This window comes from Telmatherina bonti, assembly GCF_933228915.1.
Source record: "Telmatherina bonti genome assembly, chromosome: 1".
In the NCBI taxonomy this organism is placed as follows: Eukaryota; Metazoa; Chordata; class Actinopteri; order Atheriniformes; family Telmatherinidae; genus Telmatherina; species Telmatherina bonti.
In genome coordinates this window covers 35,083,259-35,102,617 of record NC_136619.1, presented here as the reverse complement: position 1 = coordinate 35,102,617, position 19,359 = coordinate 35,083,259, and the positions used below count along the sequence as shown (strand labels likewise).

Here is a 19,359-nt window from a genome sequence, read left to right as displayed (position 1 = left end):
GGCTCTCCCTTAGAGATAGGGTGAGGAGCGCAGTCATCCGGGAGGGGCTCAGAGTAGAGCCGCTGCTCCTCCGCATCGAGAGGAACCAGTTGAGGTGGCTCGGGCATCTGGTCAGGATGCATCCTGGACGCCTCCCTGGTGAGGTGTTCCAGGCACGTCCCTCTGGGAGGAGACCCCGGGGAAGACCCAGGACACACTGGAGGGATTATATCTCTCGGCTGGCCTGGGAACATCTCGGGATCCCCCCCGCAGAGTTGGCAAATGTGGCTGGGGAGAGGGAAGTCTGGGCTTCCCTGCTTAGGCTGCTGCCCCCGTGACCCGACCTCGGATAAGCGGCATGAAGACGAGACAAGCCGAGACGAGCCGAGCCGCTTTGAAGAACAGTAGATGATGCGGACTGATAAAAACTAACCTTGAACTGCGAGCTGGGCCTGTGCTTCAATAGTGTTGTTGGAATTTTCCGCCACACAGGTATACATGCCAGCGTCCTCCTCCGTTAGACTGGAGATCTGGAGACTGCCTCCACCCATCACTTCCACACGACCCTCACTGGAAAACAGAAAGAACACAGTTGTGGTAAAGGACAAACAGACATTTGAAGTCCCTGACTTTTATTTGCAAGGTTGCAACATTAACACCGTCAGCATCAGCATGGATGAACTCTCAGGTTGCTCCACATATCTATCTGGGCAGAGCTGAACTTGAGCAGCAGCACTCTTTTTAATAGACTTGCTTAGTGCGTAGAAAGTCATGACAGGCTTATTTACATGAAACACATTCGCCCTTCTCTCGTATCATTCACTGGTTACGGTGGCTTTTCTGGAGCTTCCCTTCTGACCTGAGTTTGACTCCACATTTTGTCCTCATTTCCTTGCTCTGTCACCTCACACCGACTCTCTGAATAAATAAAATATGCTTCAAGCAAGTCAAGCATCCTTTCATAAAAGATTAAAATGGAAAAAGAAAAAATCAAACACTCAACATTAATGCCGATAAAGCTATAGAAAAATTCAGGATTTTTTCAAACTTAGCCACATACTGCCATTTGAGTCAGGTTGAAATAAAAAAAAGCATAACATCTTGTAATCAAAATGCTTTTGAAAAATAGATGCTCCATGACAGATGTCTTCATGTTTTATTCTGCAGGAGCCTTTCCACAAGACCGTGCATCAATGTGCAAGCCGGCGTAGCCTGCACAGCAGCAACCCGCCAGTTGTTTCATGGTCTCAACAAATGTTTTCATTTTCTTTCATCAGCTGTTAAATAACAGCAGTGACATAGATCTGTAAAGTAGCTAAAAAAAACAAAAACAAAAACAAAAGAATCATACTTTAAGAACTCCAGTCCAATTCAACAAGCAGAAAAATGACGAAGCATCATAATATTATTAGAGATGCTTTCAGCCCCAAACATGCTGAGCATTTTCCTTTTCTCGTGAGGGCTTAAAATGCTCATTTTAAACAATGTGTTGTCTTTCAGTTACCATAAACATAAATACTTTCTAGCTAAACTCACAATAATACATAAATGCACAGTATAAAGAGATGGGTGGGAAACTGACAGATAAGAAACAATTATTAGTACTGGAGTAAAACTCCAGAGATGAGCATAATCATAAATACTTATTGTTTGATGCCTAATCCTAGAATAAAACTGTAAATATATTTGTACATCCCTCCCCCTGAACTGGTGACCAACCATTTCCCCATTAGGACCAGTCTGTGGCCAAGTTCTGGCTTGATTCAATGAATACTTGAGTATGGAGTCGAAGGAGGCTGAGAGGAATGAAAACAGCAATCAATAGCTCCCAGAGAGAACTCTGCATTCAGATAGGGAGGGTTGTCTGGAGAAGATAAAAATTCAGAGAGCCACAGCAAAAAAAAGATGCAGTGGGGGAAGAGGAGGAGGGGGGGTAAAATCAAGGCATAATTGTTTTTGCACAGAGAAGTGGGGATACATGCAGAGGTAAATGGTGCACTGAGGGAGATGACTCTGTGCTGAAGGTTGCTTCAGTTCTAAACAAACCGCAGAGCTGGATTTTCCACATAAGCTCCGTTGTGTCTCCCTTCATGACTACTCCAGGTTTGGCAGCATTGGTCTGCGAGACCATCTGCCTGTCTGGCTGTGCTGGAGTGGACCATTGGAGTGGCACTCAACCTGCTGTTACCACAATGACATTACTGTTTCAATTCTACTGCAGGGGAAAGACAGATTTTAACACTAGCTTCGTTTTAACACCTTCAATAGTTGCAGTTTCATGTATTCAAATGCAGGAACAGATGCATCATTTTGTGGGGTTATGAGACTTACACTGATGGTACTGGGCTGCAGTTCCACATCTATTGCAAAACCCAAACAAAAAGCCCAAATTTAAAGTAAAATAATGTTACTAATGTTCAGCTTTGACGTTAAAAAAACGATACAGTAAAGTGACATTTATACGATATGAAATCCACAGAAGCCACATTATGCATGAATTTACTATAGCCAACCATTCATAACAAATCTCTAACACTCAAGGCAAGGAGGAAGCTTACAAAGTCAGGTCAAGAGAACGATGTCGGCCCATTTAGACCGACAAGAAACATGAGGTAATCCAAGATCCCTCAAGACTGAAAACAACAAACACTACCGCAGGCACATTGTGACAGCAATACGGGGTGTAATAAAGGAAAGACTTAAGAAAAAACAGAAAGAGGGGAAAAAAATGCACTCAGCAAAACGCCTGACAGAAAACACTCTGAGTATGAAGCTGAGAAAAGTGGGTTCATGTACAGCAAGCAGCTGCCTTCTCTGTTGTTGCAGAGTCTGTTAAAGGTAAGAGGAATGGTGGGAATGGACAATATCTTGATTTACATCACTTCCCTGCAGGACAATAGAGTACGGCTCATTCTGCTGTAAAAGCTCTGCATGTCAAGTCCCTGCTGAATGGAAAAATGTCCTCTGGAAGACATTTGAGTTTGTTGTGCCAGGCATTCCTGCAGTTTGTCTCACCAGGACAACTATTCAGACTCTTGGCCTTCTGCGCTGCGTGCTCCATAAAAGTCAGTGACAGCTTCCTTTTGTATGAGAAAGAACATGTAGCTCATGTGAAACAGCCAGTCAATTTCTGTCCGTTTGCAGCAATGAAGTCTTAACTCTAACTGAAAGGGCTTAAGTGCTCATTTGAACAGAGAATAGGTTTATAACACCGCAAGGAAAAGGAAGAAAAGCAAAATAGCTTGAGCTGGATGAGCCCAAGACCTGCTGACAGCGTTGTTGAGAAGCTCTCTCCTTGTGATTCTATAATACCAAAAAAAAGGACATTTCTCTCCGAGGATTTAACAGATGTCTAGCTGAAAAGTCTTAGGAGATCCATCACAATATCGTAACATTTATTTCCATCCAGAGTTGAACTCCAGAGCTGTTTTTGCACCAACATCCTGTGATAATGACGAGAGAATCTGACGACTGAAAAATCTTCAGCAGGACATCAAAAAAGCTTTCATCTGAACTTTTCATGGTCAATTCATTCAAGTCTTGTGTCCATCCTATGCTCCTGAAACCATTCCTTTTCAGGTTTAGCTTGATGAATCCTTGCATTGTCACCCCGGCATATGCTGGTGCCATAAGGGACAAAAAATATCTATTAATGGAAAAACCTGATCATTCCGTGTATTAAGTTCCCTTCTGGCCTCATTTTTCTGCCACATAATGTTGCTGAACTTAAACCTGGCCATCTGAAGCAACCCCAGATCTGCTGCCTCACGCTAGGCATCATGGATGCACCTCATCCCTTCTTCTTCTTCTTCTTCTTCTTAAGCTTTTTACATACATAGCTTTGTTTTCACACATATCACCGTTTCTGCTGACTGGTTTTCTTAAAAGATACACAGCGGTTTAGTCTCCACATCTTGAAAAATACAAATAAATAAATATCCATCGCTCTGCTCCTCTCTTATGTGCAACAACCTCAGAAAAGATGTCCTGTCACACAATCTTCTCTGTTCTGTCATCCGACTTTAGAGGGAACAACAGCTTCCTTTCTTTCCAGACATTTCAGATGTGTGGTGGTGGGCACATTTAGTGTGTGTGTGTGTGTGTGTGTGTGTGTGTGCGGTGACTCAGCCCTGCTTAACGCAGACTGGTGGCAAGGTCAGCACCGAGGGGAAGCAGCAGATCGCTGAAGAATTGTGGGCGTGGGTGTTTGATGGAGGCAGTACGGTATGTCATCACGGAGCAATCGGTGCTCTGACAGTGGTTGTGCATGGGTCACTTTATCTGAGGCACACAGGGGGAAACAAGGTGGAATCACAACTGTCACAGTGTAACAGGAGATTTGGTATAAATGGGAAAATACAGGCAAAGTTTTTCTCGTCCTTGGTTTGATTACTTTTGTTGTTGCTGTTGAATGTTTACAAAAAAAACTCATGTTGGGGTCCAAGAGCTTCGCAAGGAAATGTAAAAAGTGAACTTAAGCTTTTGGACTCACTTTCATTGATTTGAGGCATGTTCCAAGATTTTAGGAAAGAGGTGGGATTTAATTTGACAAAGATGGGAATAAATTTACCTTCTTTTTATTCCCAAAAGCAGGATCTAATGGGAATTGTTTAGCTTGAGATGTGAGTTACAAAAGTGGAGAAACAAATGAAGGAAAAAAAGAAACAAAGATAGGATGCCAGGCCAGCTGAGGAAATAAGTGAATGAATAAACAAATAGAAATTAATGTGCGATTAATGAAAAACAACCTGGTGCCAAAAGCCCAAGCTGCAGCTTCTCAAGTGACTCAGCCTTGAAAACATTTATATTTTCCTCTGGATTGTAATAAAGAGCTGTGAGGCCCTGGAGACAAAAACAACTTCTGCATACCTGACTTTATTTGTTTTCCCCCTTACCAGGGTCCCCGAGAATAAACCGATCGTTTGATTACTGCATATTACAATGGAGCCTGCAGCCTACAATCCACATAATATCCTTTTAGATGGGTCTGGTGGACTCTGTGGGGACTGGAAGCCACATGAACCTTGCGTACTCCATGCTGTGTCACAACTACAAAGCTGTATTCCACACAACTATAAAGCCTTTAAATAGGACACGCTCAGACATAATGTCTGCTGAACAGGCACGGTGATGCGTTTCAGGTGAGCTGCTTTATGCTGTGAGAGATGATGTGCAGGCAATCTGTATGAAACACTCATCAGTTCTTTCCCAACCGCTGCTGCATCGTTTTAGACGTCAAGTAGGGAGCAACTCCAGATTCTGCATATAAGCCATCTTTTCTGTAATTCCCTCTTGACGCCGAAAATATGATGACCAAAAAGCAAAAAAAAAAAAAAAAAAAAAGCCACTAGAACAGGAAAGCCAGAGAGACAGACATTCTAAAAAAGAGACATCCCATGCTGCTCTACCAGACAACCCATGTTGCTTGTCTTGTTTTCTCTGCAGCACATGCCAACAAGACCGTTCCTTTACCCCTTCCTGCTACTGTCTGTAATTTTACCAGCGTGTCTTAGTGGAACTGGAACTGCGTGGATTCTCTTAAAGAAGTTTAAGTGCTGGAGATCTACTTTGCAAGCCAGTCGCGCTCCCAATTAGGCTCCTTTCAGGCATGAAATATGGAACATTAAAGGCTTCATCAATCTGTTAAAACAACAGCAATCAGTCACTTTTAGATTTGTGTGAAACTGATTAGTAAAACATGTGAGGTCCCAGTTTTTCTCCAGCAACAAACTATCCCTTTCCTACATACTACTGAACTACATGTTACTGAACGGTTGCTTCTATAACTGGGAGGGTTTTAGTGCACTTCAACTGAGTGTAGTTGTAAGATAAGATTTTTTTTCCTCACATAAGCAAAAACCACCCAAAGGTCCTCTAACATACAGTACTAACACAATTACAGAGCGGAAACTTCGGCCGCAGCTCAAACACTTTAAAGCATATTAATTTGTCTCTGATGTGACAAAGGAACAGAAAGGCACAATTGTTAAAAATGTTTTTGTACTATTAGTCTAACACTGTCAAACTGCAGAAAACATTTAGGTGTCTTATTATTACTCAAAAGCACTGCCTGGAATGGGTTTCATGAGTTTGAGTTTATTAATTTTAAAAAGAGACATAAACAATCTATCATTATTAGGGATGCACCGATACCAGCATTGGTATCGACTCAATACCAAGCGTGTGTTCTCAAACTTTGTATTAATAAAAGTGTACCAATACCACAACAGATACTACACTAGTCAAGCCAGCGCAGATGTGTTTGATGACATGCTTTGGACATGTTATAAAAGAAATAAATGCCTTGAATGTTAAAATGTGACATTTTTTTGTTACACTAAAGCTAGATCTTTGTTTCAAAACAACACAATTATAGTTGTATTTAGGTAAAATGTCACAAATCCAAATAAAAGTTGTTGATATTGTTACATCTGTAATGTTAATATATTTGTATTGGTGAGGTAACTTAAGAAAGGATGGGTAATTTATTACAACCTAATGAAATCTTACACAGTTATAAAAGCAATAATAACCATAGTCACAATAATGTTCACATAAACAGATTTGGTATCTGCAAATATCGATATCGACAGATATTCAAATTTCAGATATCAGTATCGGATTGAAACTCCCAAAAAGTGGATTGGTGCATCCTTAATCATTATGATCAGATTCATTGGACTTTATATAATACAATAATACATCAATCCAGCTTTCAAACCAGCATGGCTTCATACATACGCAGTGTTACTCACACACTACCTCCCCACCTTTTAAAACCTGACACCCATTATTTGGGAGACTGAGAACAAATGGTACCAAACTGTGCCAAAATGGGCATTTTGGAGACCCAGAACTGCCTGTTATAAAACCGCTCTAATTTTGCTGACTTTTTCAGAACTAATGTTCACATGTTGAACTTGAATAAAAACATTTAATTTGTGCCTTCCTCATTTCTTTTTATCATAACACTTATACAATACTGATATTTACACATCCTAACACATCTCACAAGTTTTCCCTTAAATATGACTCTAATAGTCTTTAAATAGACCTAGCGGTTGCAGAGATGTATTCATTTTATTATGGGGGTGCAATTTCCAAGCAGAGACCTGTGTCATCATTTAACAAGCCGCTTTGACAATTAAATCACAAAGTATGGAAGATGGATTTCAGCCCCAGTTATGAACACAGAAAATTACATTGCTAAGTGGCAAGGAGTTTATATTTATACTCACATTTTTACACTGAGATGAAAATGACAATATTTGTTTTTATCCTCATCTTTAATAACTTAAGAGAAACAATTCTATAGTGTTCTTTGAGTTGCTCTACTAAAGATCTGAAACATGACTGGGATTTCTGACTGCAAGAAGAAAATCATAGTTCACCATCTGCAAAGGCCAGCGTCCAATCTTGTCAATATATCCAGATTTACAAACAAATTTGTGCCTTTGCCCACTTTTCGCCGTAAAAGTCGGCGAGGTAGTTTCAGTAATTGTGAAGAAACAGCCAAACAAACAGCCGTGATCATATACTTCAGTTCTCACGGTGAGAGGAGTGTCAGTAGCAGATTGTATATTTTTTCAGCCTCTTTGAAGGGTTTAGTTTTTACCACAAACATGTTTATCACGACTGCCATTTTCTGTGCCGTTTGAAAGATTACACACATAAGCGCACCACCATGCCACAAAATTGCTTTGGAAACACAAACTGGATATTAAAAACTTCAGGAAAAAATGTTGGATTGTGTGGGTGTTAACTCTGCAGCGAAACTTTAAAGGCTGCAGAGCAAAGAGCAGGGTTAAACTGTGGAGAGTCGCTATGATTTCATTTAAAACGGGCAGCCAATTATGGATGATTGCATCTGAAGGACTGTTAACATGAGTTGGAAATTTTAAATCAAGTGGTGTTTGTGCAGCCATGACATCTTTTTAAATAGTCTGCGTGCATCTTAAATTTTTTTTATTAAAGAATTGGTGGTTTGAATAACACCATTACGAATCAAAGCTACATTGCAAGACTTCTGTTGTGCTTTTATAATTACATAACACATGGCAATGCAGTGAATGACATTGCACTTTTGATATTTATACATCTATTCTTTTTTTTTTTTTTAAATATAGGTTTAAAGAAACTTGAGAAGATCCTAAATAATATCCATTGAAATCTATGTATCAAGTTGTGATTTTTCCTTCCTGTGCATTGAAGATGTTTATTTATGCTATATGGTCACTGTTTCTCTCACCAGCATACCTAAACTCACTGCTCGCTTTGTAAGGTACACCTGTTAAATTGTTTGTTTACACGAAAAGCTAATTAGTCCATCACATCACGGCAGCTTAATGTACAGACGAATATAGACACGGTTCAGGTTAGTGGTGTAATGGTGTCCATGCTTTCATGACCATCTTTTCGATGGTTGCTTTAAGCAGGATAATGCACCGTGTCACAATCATCTCCAACTTGTTTCTTGAACATTGTTTGAATTCAGTGTACTCTGATGGCCTCCACAGTCACCAGATCTCAGTCCAACAGATCAGCTTTGGGATGTGGTGGAATAGGAGATTGTCATCATTGATGTGCAGCTGACAAATATACAGTAACTGTGTGACGCCGTCACACCAATGTGTAGAAAAATCCCTACAAAATGCTTCTAACTGCTTGTTGAATCTGCACCACAAGACAATTAAGTTAGTTCTGAAGAGAGAAAGTGGATCCAGTACTAGTAGGGTGTACCTAAGTGGCCAATAAATGTATTTAGTCTTTTTGCAAACATATATTCAAATACAATAGAAAAAATATTTTCTTAGTCTTTTCTCGTTACCTTTTGATACTTACTGTTAACCTCCTTTATTATAGTAGTTTCACATTTTAACCAATTTTCTTCTTATGAAATAACTAACTTTTAAAAAACAAACGTGCTTCACAATTGTAAAAATCAGACTAAAGTAACTAACACAGCAAACTTAGTTGAAATTTTGTGGCAGTAATATCCAGATAAATTAAGTGCATTTATAAAACTTTACAGTCTAAAAACAATTTAAATCTTCAGATTAGCTGCATGAAAATTACAATTTATTTAAAATCTCCATTATCGCTGCTTTGGCGGTAATAATGTAAAATTTAAATTTCTATGCAAAAGGTTCTTGTCACCAAGAAAGAAACTTGAAGTTTATCACACGAATATCACATCTGTTGATTATCTGCTGAGTAAATGATCAGAAAGTTAATTTTCCTCATGATGTGCATAATCTTTATCTACAGTTAAAATTTTAGAGGATTAAACGTTTTCTTATCCAAATAGAAAAGTACTCTGAGAGCGCAAACCTACACCAAGGGCCACAGTTCTTAAAAAACATTCCTGGATCTAAACGGGGATCTGGATCACTGCCATAATTAAACCAGTTCTTCCTTTTCACATTTCCAACAACTAAATCTAAATCCGTCCATAACTTTATGACTTATTTTGAACACAAACTGATAAACGCCAGTAAAAACATAATCTCCTTGACGGAGGTAAATATGCCCAGAAACGCCACCATGTATGAGATTTACCCTTTCACATGGTGGTACCTGCTTTAAATCACTACAGCCAAATTGAAGTGAGCGTTGAAGGAACATCGGGGAGAAAAAAACAGCCGTTTCGACTCACAATTCAGTTCATTTGTTTCAAGGTCTTATTTACACCAATTGTTGAATTTGATGAATTCCTAGCCAGTACAAATGAGATTTAAACCCCCATCCCTTACATTTGTGCTCATTTAACTGTAACAAACTGGTGTGCAGACAACTAAATAATAAGCCATTTTTCATTGTCTTCATGTTGCTCTGGTTTCCCATGATAGTGAACTAAAATAAAGACTTCCCGTAGACTGAAGTACGGCTTTGCATTCATATGAGTGTGCCTTTGTTTAAATGGGCTCACCTGGACACAACCGTGTGAGTAAGCTGGGATGTGCGTTTGCAATCTACACATATGCGAGAGGGTTGCAGGGCAGTCCTTCTGCAAACAAATCTTGCACGCCAACACAAGTTAATGCAACATATACAATCATATTTAAATGAGCAGGAGAAGACAAGGAGGAGAGAAGACAGATGACTTGGAGGCTTTGGAAGAGGGCTGATTTACATGCTCTGTCAATTCCCTGTAGCTGGCCGTCATGCATAATTCATCCTTTTTATTGACTGCTGGGAAATTTTATTAGGTGATAGAGTGATACTCCCAAGAACAAAAGATGACTGTCCTTTTCATGAGTGCCATCAAGACCAGCACACATAACAAAATCCAAAGGCCTGTTTCTGTCTGTGCATATGGGTACCTGGGGACGTTATCAATGACACACAGGGCATTTGCTAAGAATACATGTAGAGTGTTCTGTCAGAGTGTTGCAGAGCCTAATCTAAATAAATGGTGAGCTTGGTGTCCTTGGCAGTATACCTGCTCATGAGCCTAAATGAATTAGAGGCAAAGATCAAGTCAATGATGAATTCATAAACTCCAGAGTGTAGCAACTGCAATATAAATCTTTCATTCAAGGTACCCGAACTGTATATTAATAAATGTTTATTGTCAAGAAGCAATTCATCTGATTTGATGTCATTTGTTTTATTAAGTAGAATGGAGGGGAATTAAGGCAGTAACTGGGAAGATTTGCAATAATCCCCATGCAAAAAAAACAAAGTCCTTTCTTTTAGCACTTACTTCCATAATATGTGATCAATTTGACAAAACAGACAAGTGAAAGCAAAAAAAAAGTAAAAAGAAAAACCAGAAGTTTCTATTACAGATGACATAACGACAGTCTGCAAAGACCCAAACTATAATCCCGTTCATGAAAGACAGTTTCTGAAGCACACTGTTAAAAGCCATTTGAAGGATCCCGCTGAATCTCTAACAGTAGCTTAGAAGCACAATATAAAAGAAAAAGAAAAAAACCCTTTCAAGTCACACAGCAGTAGCAGAATCTCAGAACAAAGCAAGTATCCCTGGATACAGCCCAAAGAACAGAGAAGGGTTCAGAATCCAACAATGAATCCCCCTCATTATCCAATTTAAAGACTCCATGGCAAGTTTTTCTGTGTCTTCTGGCTTATCAACGACATTTAAATAGTATGATATCATTTAAAAGCTTTTTGCTTTTTTCTTGCAGAGGAAACATGATTTGCACGCACGTGTGAAACTTTTTTCCCCACACAGTACCCTGATCCTTATCCCACCATCATTCCCAGATTTCCTTGTTTGGGGAAATTCTTCAAGTAGTGGCTCCACGTTATGTGACCACTTTAAAAGACCATTTTATCCACATGTGCTATGTCTTTCTGGGATTAATGAAGTATTTTTTTAGGCCTGCTTTAAACGTTGAGCCTGAGTGGGGTTTAAATTTCCCCTTTTTATGATTTGGATTACTTTAAATGATGAAGCCATCTATGAGCACTGTAAGGTACTGGACTAACAGTAATGCTTTTACTGCTCCACCAGTCTTCATTAACTTACAACTTTTCTTTTCTTATCCAGAGAATGAAGCCACAGACAAAACTAGCTACAGAATTGGACACAATTTAAAATCAATCTCCTTCCTAATTTAATTTCACAGCCTCACAACAAGGTAGAAAACCTGGATAATGTTCTAAAAACTGTTTTGTTTTTTTTAATAGTTTAAAGTTTTTGCAAATAAAACTGTTTTAAAGAACATAATACTTGTAAAGGAACAAACCAGGAGCTAGCTCTGGCATGAGAAAGAAGCCAGAGTTGAAATTTATTCACAACTCTGGATTAACTATTTGTAAATCTAATCAGAACCCCAAAATCAGAGCCAAAGAAGCATTTCAGTGAGTTGTTAAAACCTTTCCCTATCATGGACATACAAACAAAGACACAAGAGAAAACACACCTGACGCCTTTCAGTCCACTTGAGTGTGTATTTATTCTGCACACATATGGAGCCGGTTAGAGACAGATACATGATGCAAACGGAAAAAGACTTTTCTTTGCTCAAAAAAAACCCACTTAAACACATCTACACCTGCACTGGAAAAGCTGGGAAAGAACGTTTTGTACACATTTAAGACTCAGTGTTACTCAAATATTGCCCTCACCTAGAGTTTTTGTCTGCGGATAAAACTGGTGGGCTTCTGTTTGAGAAACTTCAGACTCAAAGAGAGAGAGAGAGAAAACAAGAGACGTGACCAAATTAAAGCATCAGTGGCAGAAGCTGAATGTGACAACCGCCTTTGTCAGTGAGTCACCCTGCTTTCAGCTGCCATCTCCAACACATTTTCATCAACTTTCATCTGATGTATACAGCTTCAGCATCTCTGGTTTCAAGGTTTGTGTGGTGCAACAAAGACCAATTAAAGACTCTTTACAGACTCCTCTCTCTGCCTCCCTTCCTCTGAGCACCACAGCAATTTTAAACTGATAGCAGCTCCCCCTCCTATAATGTCTGAGAGAGAGAGAGAGAGAGAGAGAGAGAAAGAGAGAGAGAGAGAGAGAGAGAGAGAAAGAGAGAGAGAGAGAAGACTCAAGGAAAGAGAGAGAGAAAGAAGACAATTCCTCTGCATTTCTTTTTAGATGTCAATGTCGTATTAAAAATCAAAGACCAGCCTTGGAAATATATTCGCCACACAATCCATTTCTGCTCTGGAGGCAGGAGCATTGGGGTCCTTCTCTACTTCACCAAGACTTCCCAGATTGTTCGCTGAGCTTGCTAATTACCAACACACACACCCGAGAGAGGCGGGTAGTCACACTGGATATTATTTTCTAATTAATACAAGGTAGATTAATAAGTACCATTTTAGTTGGCTCCCTTTGGAGGTCGAACACTTGCAGACAATTTGATGGCTATTAAAGACGTTTAACTTGAGACGTGGAGCTCGGCTTCAAACTACAGGCTCGGCGGACTAATGACATTCTAGCTCGCTCTACACCAAAGCGTCGCAGTTAACTATGCAATGACCTTACATTTAATTTCACTAAAGACAGAAATCCCATCCTGAGCTGGATTTAGACAAATGAGCCCTGTTTTAGTCCTTTTCTATTGACCCCACAAGATGCAGCGTTATTATACCACAGGACTGGCACACAGGGGTTAGGTAAACAAAGTGCTGTCTTAATTGGTGAGAATAAAATTTCCCACGTCCACTGCAATTCTCTCTGAGGACTCTGAGCTGCCGTGCCGGAGCTAATGAGAGCCAAAGGACTGAGAGCACAGGCTCAGTGACAGTCTGTCTTGGCTCTTTATTTGTGAACTTCCCCCCTGTCTGGGAGACCCGACAGCCTGCTCTCCCACATGACGTGGTTCCATTGGCACATCCAGGTCTCTCCCTGGGGCTCGCTGGGTACATGTGGCATAAAAGCATTAAACTGGTGCTGGAGTTAACACTTTATCTTTCAGAGACACCAGATAAGCAAAACTTTATAGTTTACTTTAGTGGTTCTTAGGGTGCATTCACATCAGGATTGTCTGCTAGACTTGGTCCAGTTGGGGACTTGGCTCAGTAGTAAGGGGGATGTATCCATTCAGACCGGGATTGCATTCACACTGCACTGTGGTCAAATGCACCAAATCTTTACAATAATGTATCCCCATTCCCACCAAAGGTGGCGCTGCACTAGAATTTAGCAAAAGAGAGGAAAACACCCACATGAAGAAAAAAACTCAATTGTGAGTTAAACATTGGGCACAAAACTGTCACCGTTTTGGTTTTTTTTATTTTGTCTTTTGCAAGAATACTGCAGAAATATACTGATACAATGTTCGCAGTATGAACAACAGACAAGGCAGAAGACGCTTCACACCATCGCTATGTATTTGTAGTCCGCTTTCCGTATTTGGTCCGCCTGAAACAGGCCAAGACCGGCGTTTGTAGGCGGACCGAGTTCGCTTCTTTGGCCCGAATCAGAATTTGTTTGGTGCATTCACATTTCCCCAAACAAAGCAGACTTTCTGAGCAAACGGACTAGGATTTGAATAAAATTAAAACCAATAAAGCAGAAAAAATTTGGTGACAACTAGCTTAGTTAGTTAGCGCACATGCTATATTTAAAATCTGACCTTGGCGTTTTTTCAGTGAGAGAAGTTTATTTTTGGGCATGTAGGCACCTTGTCTTAGAATCCACCAAAAAACCCTCTATTCTGAAAGTTTTCCAACCTTGCATTTAGAAAAAAAAACTGCAGGATGACCCATCTGATATACCACACAAGTATGAGAACCACTACTCTAGTTTTCCAAAGGTTAGGAATAGGTGGACGCTACAGTAAGGCCTCAGGGATTACTGGTTACTATTATGGATTTGAAGATAAACCTAAAAACAATAAGAACAGATAAGAACAACAGAAAAAATAAATAAAAGACTAAAGCACAAATATATATTAATAAAGCAAGTCAGATAAATAAGATGGCCCAAGACCATTAAGACATTTATAAATGACTAAAAGAACCTTTAAAATTAACCCTGAAATAATCAGGATTTAAAAATGATTTTAAAAAAAACTTTTTAAAATGACTATTATGATTTATCATGGTCTAATTAACCCATATTTTTAATCTTCTTACCCTACATAACTGTATAAATGTGATCTATAAAAGGTCAGACACACCTCTATTCATATAAAGTGATGAAGAGAAGTAGTTTTAAACATGTTGTTTGTATTTCTGTGAATGATGAAAATTAATTTTTAATACAACCAAAGCTCATGCTCATACCTTTCTTCCATAACTTTGTCTCCAAACATCCATCGGATATGCGGCGTAGGGAAACCACTGACCACACATGGCAGGAGCACACTGCTACCCAGCACCTTGGCCACAGACATGGGCTGAATCAGGAACTCCAGCTTCCTCTCTTCTCCAGTTTCTTAGGTGGTAGAAAAAAAACCAGAGTTGGGTTAACTTCAGGGTTAAGGCCACAGTTAAAGATGGGATGAGTAAAGTTCAACCAGATTTGCTACAGGTATCATCAATCTTAAACACTTCAAAAGAAACCATGTGTGATGGGCAGCAACGTCTGACACCTAAAGCAGGAATGGTCAAATAACGACTAACACAGTGACGTGTCAGCGGGGGTTCAAAGTGCTTCTTTCCAGCTGGAACTAACTGCTGGAAATAGCAAAATAACCAGAAGCTCAATGTGATCCAGAACACAAAGAGACCTTAAAGCTATAGAAGGTAATCTTTTTTTTTTTTCCCTCTGGGTGAAGTGGTTCCTCGTCTTGATAGTAGTCTATACATTTTGTTATCATGAACAACAGGAAATACAGCTAGACCCCCCCCAGTTTACTGTAAATCTGTAAAAACTAATCAAAACATTTGGACCAAAATGGAGTTGTTCATTTCTTACAATTTATAAGCTTTTTTTCTCGGCTCCCGGACATAACCACATAACCTCATAACCACATCCTACATATGGTGTGTTCGGATGAAAATACAAAGTAGAGAAGAAGAAACTCGGAAGGGAAACATGGCTGAGAAAATGCAGGAAGGATTTCCCGACCCGGCTCGCTTTATTTTCCTCCTCCTGCTAAACAGCCGAGAAAGAGAAAATTGTTGTAAATAAAAAAGCCTTGGGTCACGCAAGAGGCAAAACCAGAGGGGGAGGAGCCAAGACAAGGTGCCACTTTCACGTCTAGCTAGCTCCCCAACATTACCTACCCCAGCTTTAAGCAAGGTAGCATATTTCCTATCATTAAAGACTCTGTCTCTAATAAGTTCAGCAACATAAAAATAACAAATAATTGCAACTTTTTCCCACCGCCTGACTGTAAACACCTAAGTTGTGCCGTTTTCCCGCTGATTTGTTGTAAATTTATAATTACGAATGTGTCGCGTTGCTCCAACATCTGTTTCAGTCCAAACTCATTTTCTTTCAATTTCCTCTGACAGCTTTATGAGTTTTCCTCCTGTATGCACCCAACTATTTCCCACTCCAGCACACATCCTTAGAAGACACATACAGAGGATGAAGACCCCCGCTGGGGTCTTGTTGAAGTCTGATATATGGCCTCTAATATCTTCTCTGTGCTGGCAGGAGCCCGGTGCTTAACAACTCGGTAAATAAAACTTCTAGAGAGGCGAGATGAGACCCTGCCACTGAGGAATTCAGCCTCCTTTTGTGTTACAACTGACTTACTGTGGTGTCAGTGTTCTCGCCACTGGGAATTAGCCTACTCCCTTTTTTCATTTAACCATTTCTCACCTCGGCCAGACAGGTCTCTTCATGCTACAGATAATTATTATCCTCAAAGAAACACCATGCACCCCTTTAATTAAATGACGCAATGGACTATAGATTAATTTCAATTTACTGCACAAAAAAGATCAACAACGTCCTAAAAGCTTTAATTAAGGATTTGGAAACATTTGATTAAGAGGTAACCACTGAGGACAAGCCAGATAAATGTTGCTCCTATTATATCTAATATATCATATATTTATCACTTAATTTAATGTTTTATCTGTTTTATTAATTATACCCGTGTTCATTTAAAGAGACAGTATTCAGGGAATGATGTTATTGGGGGAAAGTGGGGTGGGGGGTGTGTTTGCTGTCTGTCTTTGTGTGTGTATGAGTGTGTGGGGAAAGAGCTTGCGTTTTTATTATTTTTAAATGTCTTGTTATCAACTGTTTGTTTTAATCCTTATGATTAAAACAATTATGATTTATCCTGTAAAGAACTTTGTGCTGCCCGTGGCGTGAAAAGTGCTCGAGAAATAAAGTTTGATTTGATACAACAGAATGTCCACCAAATCCCGATCAAAGAAAACAAGTATAGTTTTAAAACTCACTCACATAACAGCTTTGTGGGCAACATTTCTGTTTTCTGTGTTTCCCCCCCCCCCCCCCCAAATTACCTGACAATGCCTGGAGCTGGGCCTCGTCGCTGGATTTGGAGGAACCCACGTTTTCCACCAGACAGCGGTAGAGTCCAGCGTCGGCCTCTGAAGCATTGCTGATAACCAGAGATCCGCTGGGCAGCTGGATCAGCCTGGCGCTCAACTCCAGTGGCTGGCGGTCTTTCTCCCAGTGTGTGAAGGGCACCAGATCCGAGTTAACCTCACATCCTATGACCTGGCTGTCCCCGAGATGCACGGTGGTCGCCGCCGGCTGGCTGGCAAACCTGGGTATGCCTGAAAGACAGCGAGACAGGAACATAAAATATCAATAACTGATTAAATTGTCAAAAGAATAACAATTAGCCCGAAGGTGGTGACTGGGATAAGTCACAAATGGATTTCAGCTGCAGCCGGTCCTCCTGTAAGACTGCTGTAATTTGACTCAGTTTAAGTTTTGACTGAACTTAACATGCGGCAGCTTGATCCTGGGCCTATATACAACATCTGGGGCAACCGGGAAACAGAACCATACTCTGAAATCATTATCTTGCAATCAGGACACCGACCGTTCGCATGCACAAATTCTTAAACAACCAAACAGCCCCAAACACACACACAAGCATACACACACTGTGTAGCACAATCACTTATCCTCCACAGTGGATGTTAATTTGCCACGCAGAGCAGAAGACACACAGCACTAATTAAAAAAAAGGCTGGATCCAGAGGCTGTTTGTGCTTCCGTATATTGCCTTTCATATCCACACAAAATAATTATTTCCTGCGTTTGAAGCCATCGATCTGAAACTGACAATGGCGGGTCGCATTCGAAACAATCGCACGAAAAGACTTCAATTAAAGGGAATTTACAAAGTATAAACTCCTGATGGTGTTCCTGGGTTTATCTGTGAGGCAGAAGGACGAGCTGTTGTGTTTAACAGTTAGGAGGCCACTTCATAGACCATAAAAACTACATCACGCTGTGTTATTATCATGGAGGGCCTCTCGGGTTTTTGGCCTGTCTGCGGTTGTCTCCTTGGTAACGTGTTTATGAAAGAGAGTTGACCGAGTAAAAAAACAAAAACAAAACATGTTTATCTGTTTGCGGATGCAACTTTGTCTCCCGTGACCGTGCTTTAAAGCAGGAAGTGATGCTGAGGAGTTGCTGAGTGATGATTTGGCATCTGCCAGGCCCCATGCCCACCCTCACACTCCCCCTCGCCTTTCTCCCGCAGACATCCCTTCAAATCCCCTGCCAAGTGTGGCTCCAGGGTAAATCACACTTTAAGATAAAGGCCCAGCAGCTACACTCTCCCGGCCCAGGCAGATGTGCACAGCTTCTGTGAGTATATCACAGCACAGCCGTTCAGCTAATATGAGCTTAGCCGATGCCGGGACCGATATCTTTGTGCCAGAACTGTCAATCACCTGCTGCATAATCATGCCAGAGAAGGAACAGAGAATCAACGTAATTATTAAGATGAGATTCAGTCGAGCTCTTCATTGGATCAAATATTTACATATGATTAACAGCTGCAGTGCACGATGAGTAATCAGTTTACATAAAGATTTAATTATCAATAAAGTGGATTAAAAGATTTTAAAGGTAGGATAATAGTCCATTCCTGTATACATCATAAGAGGTGACGCGAGGCTGCACAATAAACTGTCTGAGCAACATCACAATGTGTGTGCAAGAGGGCGTTGCGTGTTCTCTCATCAAGTATGTCAATCAGTTACATTTTATTTACCGATTGAAATTGAAGACTTGAAGCTCTCTCCTTTCCCACGATGACCGCGTGAAAAACTTCTGACAACATTATTTACTTTGATCTTCAGGGTTCTTGGATAAACCACATTTATTTACTTCCATTGTATTTACAGAGCACAGTTTGTTTCAAGTGATGTTGGATCAGAAGGAGACAAAAATAAACTGAGAAAGGAAAGATCTGACTGGCCAAAAGAAAAACCAAAAGCAAGTACTGAATGAAAATTATAAATACGTTTGCATCCATGAAGTACAACAAGTTAGGGATGCACAGATATATCATTTAAACTGGTGAATGCTTGGTTCGGTGAGTAGACATATAAAAACCCTGGAACAGCATTTCTCAATCCAGTCCCTCAGAAGCCACTGCCATGTCTGTCTTAGGTGTGTTCCTGCTCCAACACACTTGATTCAGATTAATCAACTTCTTCATCAAGTTCTTTGCAACTCCGTTGACAAACCAATAAATTTCACTCAGATGTGTTAAAGATGGGTGACCTATAAAAAATGCAGGGCAGGGGGGTCTCAAGGACCATGACTGAGAAACTCTGCCCTAGAAGACCCAGGTTCAAGTCCCAGTCCCGTGACTGGAATAGAGGTGAACCACTGTGTGCCCCTGAGCAAGGTGACCTCCAAAACTGCTGTCGGGACACTGCTGAAAAAAGTCAGTCAAACTACGACAGATGGACAAAATGCAGAACCTAATTTCCTATTTGTCCAATTTCCCTTTAAATAGAATTTAATTCTAATTTATGGTTTAAAAAAAACGGTCA

At 40.2% G+C, this 19,359-nt stretch overlaps 1 protein-coding gene across 1 annotated transcript in view; it reads right to left on the bottom strand.

Moving 5' to 3' along the window:
* Nucleotides 1–19,359, bottom strand: part of neo1a (neogenin 1a) — a gene marked incomplete at its 5' end in the record, with an annotated part of 184,754 nt that overhangs the window by 74,334 nt on the left and 91,061 nt on the right. Inside the window, 3 exons of the mRNA XM_079253663.1 lie at nucleotides 413–549; nucleotides 14,692–14,842; nucleotides 16,837–17,112. Of these exons, the coding sequence (XP_079109789.1) occupies nucleotides 413–549; nucleotides 14,692–14,842; nucleotides 16,837–17,112 (564 nt within the window). The remainder of the gene's footprint in view (nucleotides 1–412; nucleotides 550–14,691; nucleotides 14,843–16,836; nucleotides 17,113–19,359) is intronic.